Source organism: Pan paniscus, chromosome X, assembly GCF_029289425.2.
Source record: "Pan paniscus chromosome X, NHGRI_mPanPan1-v2.0_pri, whole genome shotgun sequence".
Classification (NCBI taxonomy): Eukaryota; Metazoa; Chordata; class Mammalia; order Primates; family Hominidae; genus Pan; species Pan paniscus.
Genome location: NC_073272.2, coordinates 108,899,927 through 108,913,349, shown reverse-complemented (window position 1 = coordinate 108,913,349; position 13,423 = coordinate 108,899,927). Strand labels below are relative to the sequence as shown.

Below are 13,423 nucleotides of genomic sequence, written 5' to 3'. Positions count from 1 at the left end.
CAATTTTATGAATAAGGCAACTATAAACATTTTTCATTATGGTAAAAAAAATCACATAACATAAAATTTACCATCTTAACCATTTTTAAGTATACAGTTCAGTAGTGTTAGCATATTCACATTGTTGTGAAACATATCTCCAGAACTTTTTCATCTTGCAAATCTTAAGCTTTTTCATCTTGCAAATCTGATCTTGAAAATCTCCCCTTTTCTATTTCCAACAGCCCCTGGTAACTACCACTCTTTCTGTTCCTATGAATTTGACTACTTTAGATATCTCATGTAAGTGTAATCATATAGTATTTGTGTTTTTGTGACTGTCTTATTTCACTTGGCATAATGTCCTCAAGGTTCATTCATGTTGTAGCATGTGACAGGATTTCCTTCCTTTTTAAGGCTGAGTAATAGTCCATTGTATGTTATCCATTTGTTCATTGTTAAATGTTTGGGTTACATCCACCTCTTGGCTAACGTGAATAGTGCTGCTAGGAACATGGGTGTAGAAATACCACTTTGAGACTGTGCTATCACTTCTTTTGTACATATATCTGGAAGTAAGATTGCTGGCTAATAAGATGGCTCTATTTTTAATATTTTTATAAAGTTTCATACTGTTTTCCATAGCAGTTGCACCATTTTACAATCCCACCAACAGTGCACAAGTGTTCCAATTTCTCCACATGTTTGCCAACACTTATTTTCTGTAGCCATCATAATGGGGTTAAGGTGATATCTCCTAGAGGTTTTGATTTTCATTTCTCTATTAATTGGTGGTGTTGGCCATCTTTTCATAGAAAACTATAAAGATTTTTATATATGTCTTTTGTGAACATATATTTTCACTTCTCTTGAGTAGATACATAAGAATAAAACTGGGTCATAGAGTAGTTGTATGTGTAACTTTATGTGAAACATCCAAATTCTTCTCCAAATCAGTTTTGACATTTTACATTTCCATCGGAAATATTCCAGTTGCTCTAAATTCTTAACATTTGTCTTTTTGATATTTGCCTTTCTAGTGTGTGTGAAATGGTATCTTATACTTTAATTTGCATTTTCTTGATGACTAAAGTTTTTGAGCACCCTTTTAATGTGTTTACAATTCACTTGTATATCTTCTTGTGTGAAGAGCCTGTTCAAGTTTTTGCCCATTCTTAAACATTGGGACTTTTTGTATTTTTGTTTTTAAATTACAGACATTCTTTATATATCCTGAATAGACTTTGCTGAACTATTTATTTTGTAATTATTTTTCTCAATCTGTGGCGTGTCTATGATGTCTTCTGTTGAGCAACATTTTTAGTTTCAAGGAAGTCCAATTGTCCAATTTATCATTTTATTTTCCCCTCCAACTCCCCTCCCTTTCCCTCTCCTTCTCCCTTTTTCCTCCCCCTTTGTCCCTCCTACTTTCTTTCTCTTTGTCTTTCTCTCTCTCTCTCTTTCTTTTTCTTTCTTTCTTTCTCTTTCTTTCTTTCTCTTTCTCTTTTCTTTTCTTTCTTCTTCTTTCTCTTTTTCTCTCTCTCTTTCCCCCTCCCTCCATCCCTCCCCCTCTCTCTTTCTTTTTCTTCTTCTTCTTTTTTTTTTTTTTTGGTGGCCTAAGAAATCCTTGTCTAGTCCAAGATTCTGGGTTTAGGCCTATGATCCATTTTGAATTACTTTTTGTGTAGAGACTGAGACAATGATCAAGGTTCATTTTTTGCATATAGATACCCAGGGTTCCAGTAACAATTGATTTTAAAAAGCTTTCCATTGAATTAATGTTGTAACTTGGTGAAAAATTAACTGACCATATATGTGTGCATATATTTTTGGAGTCTCTGTTCTGTTTCCTTCACTCATTAGTGTAACCATAATGCCAATATCACACTCCGTTGGTTATCATAACTATAGAGTACCTCCTAAAGTCAAGTGGTGTAAGCCTCTAACTTTTTTTTTCAAGATTGTTTTGGACATTGTAAATTCTTTAAATTTAAAATAAATTTTGAAATCAGCCTGTCTATTACTTCCACAAGGTTTTCTGTAATTTTTGATGGGGATTGCAATGAATTTATAGAGACATTTAGGTAAAATGGACATCTTAATAATACTGAGTCTTTCAGTCCATTAATGTGGTATATGTCACCATTTATTTAAGTTTTCTTTACTTTTTCTTATCAAAGTTTTGATACTATTATACATGTTGAGTAGAAATGGTAAGAGCAGACATCTTTGCCTTGTTCCTGGCCTTAGAGGAAAAGGAATCAATGTTTTATTTTTAGGTTTGATGTTACCTGAAAGTTTTTCACATTTCTGAGTTTCTATGATTCTTTTAATCATAAAGAGGTTTTATATTTATATTGCTACCTATTGCAATTATTCAGTGGTTTTGCTCTTTTATTCTGTTAACATGGTGAATTACATAGTTTTTAAAAGAAATATTAAGCACATCCTAATATCCCCGGGATGAATTCCACTTGGTCACAATATATTATCATTTTAATATATTGCTAGACGATATTTGCTAATCTTTTAAAAGAATTTTGCATCTATGTTTTTAAGAAGAATTAGTCTATACTTTTAATGTTTGTCAGGGTTATGTTTGGCTTCATAAAACAAGTTTGGAAGTCTTTGCCTTTTTCTGAGAGTTTCTGTAAGACTGGTATTATTTATTAAAATTTTTAATAAATTTCATCAATAAAATCATTTGGTCCTTGGATTTTCTTTGTGGGGATGTTTTTGAAAACAAATTCAATTTCTTTGCTAAATATAGGGCTCTTAGGATTATTATTTCATATTGTGCCAAGTTTAATCAGTTGTGTTTTTCAAGAAATGTCAAATTCGTTATTGACTTTATTAGCATAAAGTTGTTTAAAAATTCCTTTATCATCTTACTGATATCCGTATGATCTGTAGTGATACCATATCTTTCATTCTAGATATTAATAATTTTTTCTTTTTCTTTTTGTCTTGATCAGTCTTCTTAGAGATTTATTAAATTTATTACTTTGTTTTAAAGAACAATGTTTTGATTTTGTTAATTTTCTCCACATTTTGGCTATTTTCTATTTTTATCTGCTCTTATTGTTATTATTTCCTTCTTTCTGCTTATTTTTGGTTTATTCATTCTTATTTTTTGAACATTCTTTCTTTTTAATTTAAGCGACATATTTACATTTAAGCTCTGCTGTAGCTGCATCCTGCAAAATTTTATGTTATATTTTCATTGACCTTTCAGCTTGAAGTAATTATGATTTCATTATTCTTTTTTGACCCATGTATTATTTTGAAATATATGCTTAATTACCAGATATTTGTGGCCCTTCTAGATATCATAATTAATAGATTTCTCATTTAATTCTGTTGCGGTCAAAGAATATTATCTGCAAATTTAATCTTGAAATTTATCAAAAACTTTGGCCATAGCCAAGCATGTGGTCTGTGTTAGTGAACATTCCACATACATTTGAAATTAATGCATATTGTACAGTTGTTTGGTATAGAGTCCTATCAATATCAATTAGGTCAAGATGGTTGATAGTGTGATTCAGATCTTCTATATCCTTACTGCATTTTTGTCAATATGTTTTATCAATTACCGTAAAATTTTCCTATTTTCTAATTCTGTGAGTGTTTTCTTCAGGTGCATTGAAGTTCTATTATTAAGTACGTACATACTGGTGTGCTAGTAAATGTTTAACAACAGGCTTTCTGAAAAAGATCCCTAATTTGGAGCATTTTCTGATTTCTGTGCTGTGAGTACCTCCATTGTAACTAATCTAGGGCTACCCATGTGATGTCACTGAACACAGAGATGGTAAGAAATATGCAAAATATTCTTCTTATGATCCAGCACATCTTTGCACATATACATTTTATTATTATGTCTTATTTTATCATTATGAAATGTCCCTCTTTATGTCTGATAATACTTTTTTTCTTGATTTCTATTTTGTCCAATAATAACATAGCCAATTTAGCTAATTAGTTTTTTGCATGATTTACTTTTTCTGTACTTTTTCTTTCAATGCATTTGTGTCTTTGGATTAATGTTCATCTTATTTAGGGAGCAGGCATTTGTGTCTTGCTTTTTATCTCCCCATTCTGCAATCTGTCTTCTAATTGAAATGTTTAGGCTACTTACATTTAAGGCACTTATTGATACAGTTAGATTTCTCGTCATCTATTTTGCTATATGTTCTCTATTTGACTCATCTATGTCTCTGTTTGTTCCTTTGTTTCCCTTTTCTTGCTTTCCTTTGGGATAAAAGTGTTTTTCATATATTCCGTTTTGTTTCCTATATTGGCATTTTAGCAATACATTTTTGCACTTTTTAGTGACTGTCCTAGGAATTGCTTAAATGCATCTTGAATTTATCATAATCTTCTTAGAATTAATATTCCACTTCTTTACCTAAAACATAGGAAATTTGTAACAGCAGTGTCCCATTTACTAGCCTACTATTCTTTGCCCTATTGTTATCATATGTATACCTACATTTATTGTGAACCATATAATATAGTGTTAAAATTTGTTTTAAACATTCATATGCATTTCATACAAATTAAGAGAATGAAATAAAAATATATTCTGTTATATTTATCAACATATTTACTATTTCTGATAACTTTAATTATCTCCTAATACAGCCAAGTTACCATTTAGCATCTTTTCTCTTCAACCTGAAGATCCTCCCCTTAGGCATTACTTGTATTGCAGGCCTGCTGATGACGAATTTTCTCAGTTTTCGTCTATTTGATAATGTCTTCGATTTTGAATGATATTTTTGCTTGGTACAGAATTATGAGTTATCTGTGTTTATTTTCTTTTGGCATATTAAAGATTTCGTTTCATTGGTTTTTTTTTTTTTGCATTTCTTTGTTTCTGATGAGAAGTCAGCCATTATTCATGTCTTTGTATGTAGTGTGTACTGTTTTTCTCTGACTACCTTCAAAAGTTTATTTTCATATTTCAGGGTTTTGACTGTTAAATGTCTAGGTATTGCTTTCTTTGTATTTAATCTCCTTGGTGGGTCACTGAACTTCTGAGATCTTTAAGTTCATCTTTGGATTGTAGGAGTTTGAATATGATATATGTAGGGCATTTTCTTTGTGTTTATTCTGTTTGAAGTTCAATGAGCTCCTTAGAATTTTAAGTTGATGTCTTTTACTAAATTCACAAAGGTTTTGACCACTATTTCTAAAAAAATTGTTTTGCTGCATTTTCTTTATATCCTTCTAGAACTCAAGTTACCTATGTGTTAGTCTGTTTGATATTGTCCCACTTATCCTTTTTCCCTCTGTTTTTCAGACTGGGTATTTTTTATTGATCTCTCCTCAAGTTCATTACTCTTATGTCATTTCCTAAGCCCACCTAGCAAATTTTTTTACTTCAGTTATTACATTTTCCAGCTATATACTTTCCAATTGGTTCATATTTATAGTTTCTTTTTCTCTGCCATGTTCTATACCCATATATTCATTTTGCATATATTTTCCTTTAAATCTTCAAATATATTTATAAAATCTGTGTTAAAGGCCTTTTCTGCTAATTGCAAGATTTGTGTCATTTTGGGATGAATTTCTATTGATCTTTTTTTTCCTGGAGTATGGGTCACATTTTTTTCTATTTCTTTGTACATCTAAGGCTTTTTGGTTCATTACTGAATATTATCAATAATACATTTTAGAAACTCTGGATTCTGTGGTGTTGCTCTAAAGAACTATTTTTTTGTTCTTGGAGGTAAACCCAAATTTTACTCATTTTAGTTGTCTTTCAAATATAGTTCTACCTCCATTTCTGCTTTCAGTCACTCTCCACTGTCTTCAAATGGTTTTTAGAATATTTGATTCATATTTTATAGGTTTCTTTGTCTACTGAGTATTTAAAGACAGTGTTCAATTGTCTTCTGACTTTGTTATGCGTTCCCAAGTATCTAATGTTTTTTATTTTATGCTAGATATTTTATGTAAATAAATGGTAGAAGCTCCAGGTCATAATTTCTACCAGCAAGGATTTTTCTCTTTTCATTTGTTAGGTGGATTGGGTAAGGAACTAATCACATTAATTGAATCAAAGATTGAGCTGGATTGAAGCTGTGTTGCAGTTTTAGTTAGACTCAGTCCACCACTAATTCTACTGTTTCTCAGGCATATCCTTCCAAAAGTCTACAAGTCTCTCTCCTCCACTTTGAAAGATTGGGATATTCAGACTGTACTTCATAACCTTTTTCCTCTACTCTCAATCCATGCTGCTTCCAAATTTGGCAAATTTCTTGAGGAAGACACCAACCGAATGTTTGTTGCAGGCCCTATTTCTTCAGTGAGACTTTGTCTTCTAAATATTTGGAAACTACAGAAGATCTCAAACAATTTTACAGAAGCTTTCTAGTCTCCTCTATAGCCCCCAGACTCAGAAAATATGCTGTGGGGAGAAAACTAGCTCACATTTAGGCCTCCTGAAATTTATTAATTGTGATACCAGTCTTCTACAATTGCCAAAAGCATTACCAGTTTTTGCATTTTCCCAGCAAATTCTTTCTGTTAGGCTAAGCCCAATCTTTGGCTTGTGCTGGAAATCAGCAGATGTCCTCAGGGAAGAAAATGGCTGACAACAGCCTGGTTATCTTAGAAGGGCTCTTGCATCTTTGAATTTTAGATTCTTTTTTTGCACCTACATGTCCCCAATGGTTTTTTTTAAAAATATATTTTTTCAATTTTTCTAGCTGTTAAAAGCTGTAGCATCAGGAATGGTGGTCTGCCATAACCTACTACACCCTACTTGGTATTCAATGTCCCTATAATCATTTTTAATATAAATAAATAGCTACTTAAAATGACCTATTAGATTCTGTATAATCTGGCTCTTCCCTGTCTCTTCAGTCTTATATCACCATCATATTTCCCTCAACCGCTCTGCTTAAGGCACACTGGCTTTTACTTAGTGTTTGGGTTGTGATATGCTCCCAGCGCAAAGCCTTTACCTGTTCTATTACAACCCCTAAAATACTTTTCCTTCCCTTCTTTGCATGGTTTAATCCACTCATCTTTTAACTCCCAGATCAATTCTTACTTCCCATGAAGCCTGTCCCAACTTCTCTGATTGGTCAAAGCCCCAATTATACATACTCACATTATGTAACTCTCCTCCATAGGACTTGTCAGAGTCACAAATTTTGTATCATTGTGTAATCATCTGGTTAAAACAAGAGGTCAGAAACCATGTAACATTTTGTTCATCATTTGTCCCCGGTCTGTCTCTCAGGGACCGGCAGATAATAGGTACTAAAAAGTTTTTTAAATGAATAAAATATTGCTAGTGGGAAATATAGGATCAGAAGTCTTTCACTAGTACCTGGTTAATGTGTTCTATATGACCATTGACTTCTGGGTGTTAGATAGTGGGTAGGTTGATACGGGGATAGGAGGTCTTGAACAATAGCTCTTTACAACAAAATAAAAATAAAAAGAAATGCAGGAAACAGACATGAATCACCAATTAACTCATGGAGGTACAACATTTTCTTGTCGAGGCCAGGCACAGTGTCTCGTGCCTGTAATCCCAGCACTTTGGGAGGCCGAGGTGGGCGGCTCACCTGAGGTCAGGAGTTCGAGACCAGCCTGGCCAACATGGTGAAACCCTGTCTCTACTAAAAATACAAAAATTAGTTGGGCATGGTGGCACGCATCAGTAATCCCAGCTATTTGGGAGGAGAAATAGCTATTTGGGAGGAGATTCGCACGAGAATCACTTGAACTGGGAGGTGGTTGTGGCAGTGAGCTGAGATCGCGCCACTGCACTCCAGCCTAGGCGACAGAGTGAGAGCGAGACTCTGCCTCAAAAAAAAAAAAAGAAGAAAGAAAATTTTCTTGTCAAAATAGACAGCAATTGCTGATATAGCTGCGGGTGAGCACTTATGTGGAGAATGACATTTTCATAAAGGTATACATACCCACCTCTAGGATGGGATTTCAGCTGCTGTGGAAGAGGGACACGTAGAGATTAATTCTGGTGTTATGACATCCTAGGAACTTTTTTCAAGTGGGTGAAGGAGTCTTTCAGATAACTTAGGTCAGTATTTGACTTAGGAACAGATGTCTCTGGTGGCTGTATGCTTAAAGGTGTCATGTTACACTTTGGGAGTCTAAGGCGAGTGGATCACTTGAGTTTAGGAGTTCGAGACCAGCCTGGCCAACATGGTGAAACCCTGTCTCTACCAAAAATATGAAAAATTAGCTGAGTGTAGTGGCATGCACCTGTAATCCCAGCTACTCAGGAGGCTGAGGCAGGAGAATCGCTTGAACCTGGGAGGCGGAGGTTGCAGTGAGCCGAGATTGCGCCACTGCACTCCAACCTAGGTGACAGAGTCAGACTCCATCTCAGAAAAAAAAAAAGGTGTCTTGTCAAATATGAAGCTAACAAAATCCTTGAGAGACAGGACACATTCAACTCTTAAACATTTGATGGTAGCCAGCCAGATAGGTATTATGGAAGAGGTAAAGTATATGTCTACCCCGTAAATGCTCATCTTGCTAAAGCTGATGTTGCAAACTTTCTCTGCATCCTGGGGTTGTCCAGAATCTTGGTAGGACATGACTGCATGTAGGCATCTACCTGTTCCTTATATGGGATCTTCTCTGTTGGTTACAGCTGAGGATGGATGCCTATAAAGATCTATCAAAGATCTAGACAGAATTATTCCCATGCTAGTACCATTAGTGTAATGCTAGATGTTTTAACAAATAGACCTTCAAATATGTAATGTCTCAAACACAGCATAAGTTTAATTTTCACCCAAATAACAGCACAAGGTGGGTATTCTTGTAGTTTTGGCAGGTGACTCTCTTCCAATATCATGACTCAGGGACCCAGGCTATAACCATCTCACGGCTCTGCTATGTCTTAGGGCCGTGTCATCATCTGCATTCATCCATAGAAGTGGGAAAATAATATGGAAGAGGGTATAAAAGCCTTAGCCTAGAAATGGCACGTCTCACTTCCTCTCCCATTTTATTGCCTAGAGGAAGGGGCATATATCAGTTCCTCTTCTATTCCATTGCTTGGAATTCAGTCATATGGCTACACTTAGGTCCAAGAAAGACTGGAAAATATGGATTAGCTCTCTGCCCAAGAAGAAGAGAAAATACATTTGTGTTGAACAGCTAGTAACATTGAATATGACAACTTTTTACTTTTTCTTCCAACAGAGTTCCAGAGCCCAGTAGTTTTGGCTGCTTGCTTCATAAGAAAATAGAACTTTAGGAGCAATGCCTATTTTGCTGTTTGTGGGCTGAGTTTCTGTCCACCTTAACTGGTTTAGGTTGCAGTGGATGAAGAGAATTGTCATGGGTGCCAGGCTCTTATGCTTAGAAGGCAACCTTGGTGGTCAATAGCTGACATTCCCACCAGGGATAATTTAACCTTTGCTTGGATCATATTCTAAGAAGCAAGCTCATATTCTAAGTCCTATAGTGTAATTCATCTCAATAAATGGCCCACCATCAGTTCCGTGTTCAAAATAGAATAATTCTTTATTTCATTCTTTCCTCCCCTCCCCACACAAGAAGTCACGTGATTTATAGCTCCAAAATACATCTCAGATCTGCCTTTTGCTGTTCATGTACACTGTTACCATTCTAAGCCTATCTCTCTATCTATTTAGATAGATATAGATATACATATCTGTGTAAACATGTTGTAAGTTTCTATAATTAATAAATTTTAATGGTGAAATTCACCAGACACTTTTCTTCATCTTACCTGACCTCTCTGGTATTTATCACACTTTCCTGAAATTCTTTCTGGCAGGCATTTTTCTCACTTTCCTGAAACTAATCCTGTGGTTTTAACAATATGGTTTTAAATAGGCTTTTCTCTACTTCCTGGCCTTTCTTCTAAGTCTTATTATTGCAGGCTGTTCTTCCTTTTCACACTCTTCAAATGTTGATGTTTCCTTTTTCTCTTTTTCTTTATACTTTCCTTGGGTAATCTCATTTGTTCCCACTGATTTTACCTAAAATTTAATTGCTTACAATTCCCACATGTATTTATACTGGTCAGAACGCATTCCTGAGCTTCAAACCCTGAATATACAACTGTCTTTAAAATAGTTCCCCCTTGATGTTCTGTAGGTACCTCATTCTCAATATGTCTCCAACTGAATTTATCAGCCTTTCCACCACCAAATGTGCTTTTCCATCTGTCTTAGGTCAGATTCCCCAAAATCTGAGCCTGAGATGGAAATTCTTGTTCAAATTATTTATGGAGAAAATGCTTTCAGGTAAAGAGTGAGGGAATTAGGATAGGACAGGGTAAAAGTTAAGCAAGTATTTGATTTCAGCTGGAAACTAGCAACAGTATGATCTTATGGGGAAATGCTGGAGCACAAGTTATACCATGAATCTTACCTTGAGGCTAGGAAGCTGGACTTTTGTACTGTCCTCAGTGAGTAAATTATTGCCTGAGGCCTGTGGGTGGGACCTAACCTCTCAGGTAAGGTGGCTCACCATTAATTTGGGCTCTAGGACAGTTTTTTTTTTTTTTTTGAAAATGGAGTAACTATGAGTTATCAGTCAACATTCACAGCAGTTGGGGGATGCATGGTTAAAGGCATATGGGTGGGGCACCAGCATATCCACTATTACCTCATCCCTGAATTCCCTATATTAATATGTAGCACCACTGTCTACCCAGGTATCCAAGTAGAAATCTGGGAGTGATCATGGAGTCTTTTTTCCTCTCTCTCATCCCTCATTTAAGTAGTAATAATAATAAATGATAATTATTGAGTGCCCACAATATAAATTTCAAATTCCATAGCATGGTTCATAAAGTCTCATGGGATATGGCTCCTGTCCATTTCTCCAGTCTGGTATTTAATATTCTCTTCCTTACACTCCATTGTGGCCACCCTAAACCTGTTGTGGTTTTCTCCACATAATGTGCTATCACTCTCAACCCCTCTCATCATGTCATCGTCACCTGATCAACTCTTAATTGTCCTTTGAGAGAGTCCACATATTACCTCCTTAGGGAAGCCTTCTCTGACGACCCTAGGGTGAATTAGATACTTAACATTTGAGCTCTTACAGCATCCCATGCCCCCATTTTTCAGAACACATTTCACAACAAAATACAATTGTTGGATTACTTGCTTATCACCCTTCATTGAATGTGAGCTTTTTCGGGACAGTGATTTTATCTTGTTTGTCTCTTTTTCTCTAGCATGCATTCCAGTGTCTTGGATGTTGTGAACATGCACTAAATGCTTCTCACATTAGTGAAACAAAATGAATGAATGCAAACAGAAAGTGTGGCCAAAATTCTAAATGTTTCTTCTGAAAAAAATTGTATAAGCTCTGGCCTGATGTTTATATAGGGAAGCTATTTTAATAGATGCTAGGTAGATGAGTATTCATAGAAAGACAACCTATTCTACATTTTACGGTATCATCTCTCTTTAGTCCTCTTGAGCCACTGAGCTCCATTCCAGAAAGTCCCAAAGGAATCAGAGAGAAATCTGCAGCTTCAGTTTCACTTATAATTATGCTAAAAGAGATCCCTCTCTGAAATTTTCCCCTTTGGCCATTGAATTTGTTTTCTACTGCTGCTGTAACAAATTAGCGCAAACTTAGTGGCGTAAAACATCACTAATTTATTATCCCACAGTTCTGTAGATCAGCAGTCAATGCCGACTCAGCTGGGTGTTTTGCTTGGCATCTCAAAACTCTGAAGTCAAGGTGTCAGTTGCACTGTGCTCTTATCTGGAGACCTGTGGCAGGGGGCAGGGCTGGGGTGAGGGGGAACCATTTCTAGGTTTCTTCAGGTTGCCTGCAGAATTCATTCAGTTCAGTGGGGTCATAGGATCAATGTATTAGTCCGTTATCATGCTGCTAATAAAGACATACCTGAGACTGGGTAATTTATAAAGGAAAGAAGTTTAATGAACTCACAGTTCCACATGGCTGGAGAGGGCTCACAATCATAGTGGAAGGTGAAGGGGAAGCAAGAAATGTTTTATGTGGTGGCAGGCAAGAGGACATGTGCAGGGGAACTCCCCTTTATAAAACCATCAGATCAGGTGAAACTTATTCACTATCATGAGAACAGCATGGGAAAGACCTGCCCCCATGATTCAATTACCTCCTAGTGGGTCCCTCTCACAATATGTGGGAATCATGGGAATTCAAGATGAGATTTGGGTGGGGACACAGCAAAACTATATTAATTGAGGTCCCTGCTTTCTTGCTGGGTGTCAGCTGAGGGTGGTTACCAGCTTCTAGAGGCTGCCCACATTCTTTGGCTTATAGCCTCCTTCCCCCATCTTCAAAGCCAACAATGGTCTGTTGAGTCCTCATATTTTGAATCTCTCTGATTTATCTTCTGCACTCTTCTTTTGTTTTTATGGGATCATGTGATTAGTTAGATTAGGCTCACCCTGATAATCTCCTTTTTGTTGTATAACAAAACACAATCACAGGAGTAACACTAGGGGTTGGAGATCATCATGGGAGTCAAAATTCTGTCAACCACACAACCAATCATAAGAAAGGTCAAGAGAAGGTTATGTGCCCTCAACTGTGGTCCCCAGTTGAGACAGGACAGCTGTGACTTTCATTTCTGTCTCTCATTTCCAGATGAAGGACTTGCGTCATGAGAATATTAACCCTTTATTGGGTTTCTTCTATGATTCGGGGATGTTTGCCATTGTGACAGAATTCTGTTCCCGAGGGAGCCTAGAAGACATACTGACAAATCAAGATGTGAAACTTGACTGGATGTTTAAATCATCACTCTTGCTGGATCTCATAAAGGTTAATGGGAAGACTGAGGAAATCTTGGATTTTCTCTGTAGATTAGAACTTTAATGTTTTGGGATATTTTATTTTCCTCAGATTGTTGTGATCATTTCACTCCTTACTTTCTGTATTAGTCCATTTTCATGCTGCTGATAAAGACATACCTGAGACTGGGAAGAAAAAGATGTTTAATTGGACTTACAGTTCCACATGGCTGGGGAGGCTTCAGAATCATGGCAGGAGGTGAAAGGCACTTCTTATATGGTGGTGGCAAGAGAAAATGAGGAAGAAGCAAAAGTGGAAACCCCTGCCAAACCCATCAGATCTGATGAGACTTATTCACTATCACGAGAATAGCACAGAAAAGACCAGCCCTCACGATTCAATTACCTCCCCCGGGTCCCTCCCACTACACGTGGGAATTCTGGGAGATACAATTTGAGTTGAGATTTGGGTGGGGACACAGCCAAACCACATCATTCCACCCCTGGCCCCTCCAAGTCTCATGTCCTCACATTTCAAAACCAATCATGCCTTCCTAATAGTCCCACAAAGTCTTAACTCATTTCAGCATTAACCCAAAAGTCCACAGTCCAAAGTCTCATCTGAGACAAGGCAAATCCCTTCTGCCTATGAGCCTGCAAAATCA

The 13,423-nt window shown here is 36.2% G+C and overlaps 1 protein-coding gene across 1 annotated transcript in view; it reads left to right on the top strand.

The window, feature by feature from the left end:
• GUCY2F (guanylate cyclase 2F, retinal) overlaps positions 1 to 13,423 on the top strand; it is a 109,070-nt gene that overhangs the window by 60,269 nt on the left and 35,378 nt on the right. Inside the window, exon 9 of the mRNA XM_003822021.5 lies at positions 12,613 to 12,789. Within this exon, the coding sequence (XP_003822069.3) occupies positions 12,613 to 12,789 (177 nt within the window). The remainder of the gene's footprint in view (positions 1 to 12,612; positions 12,790 to 13,423) is intronic.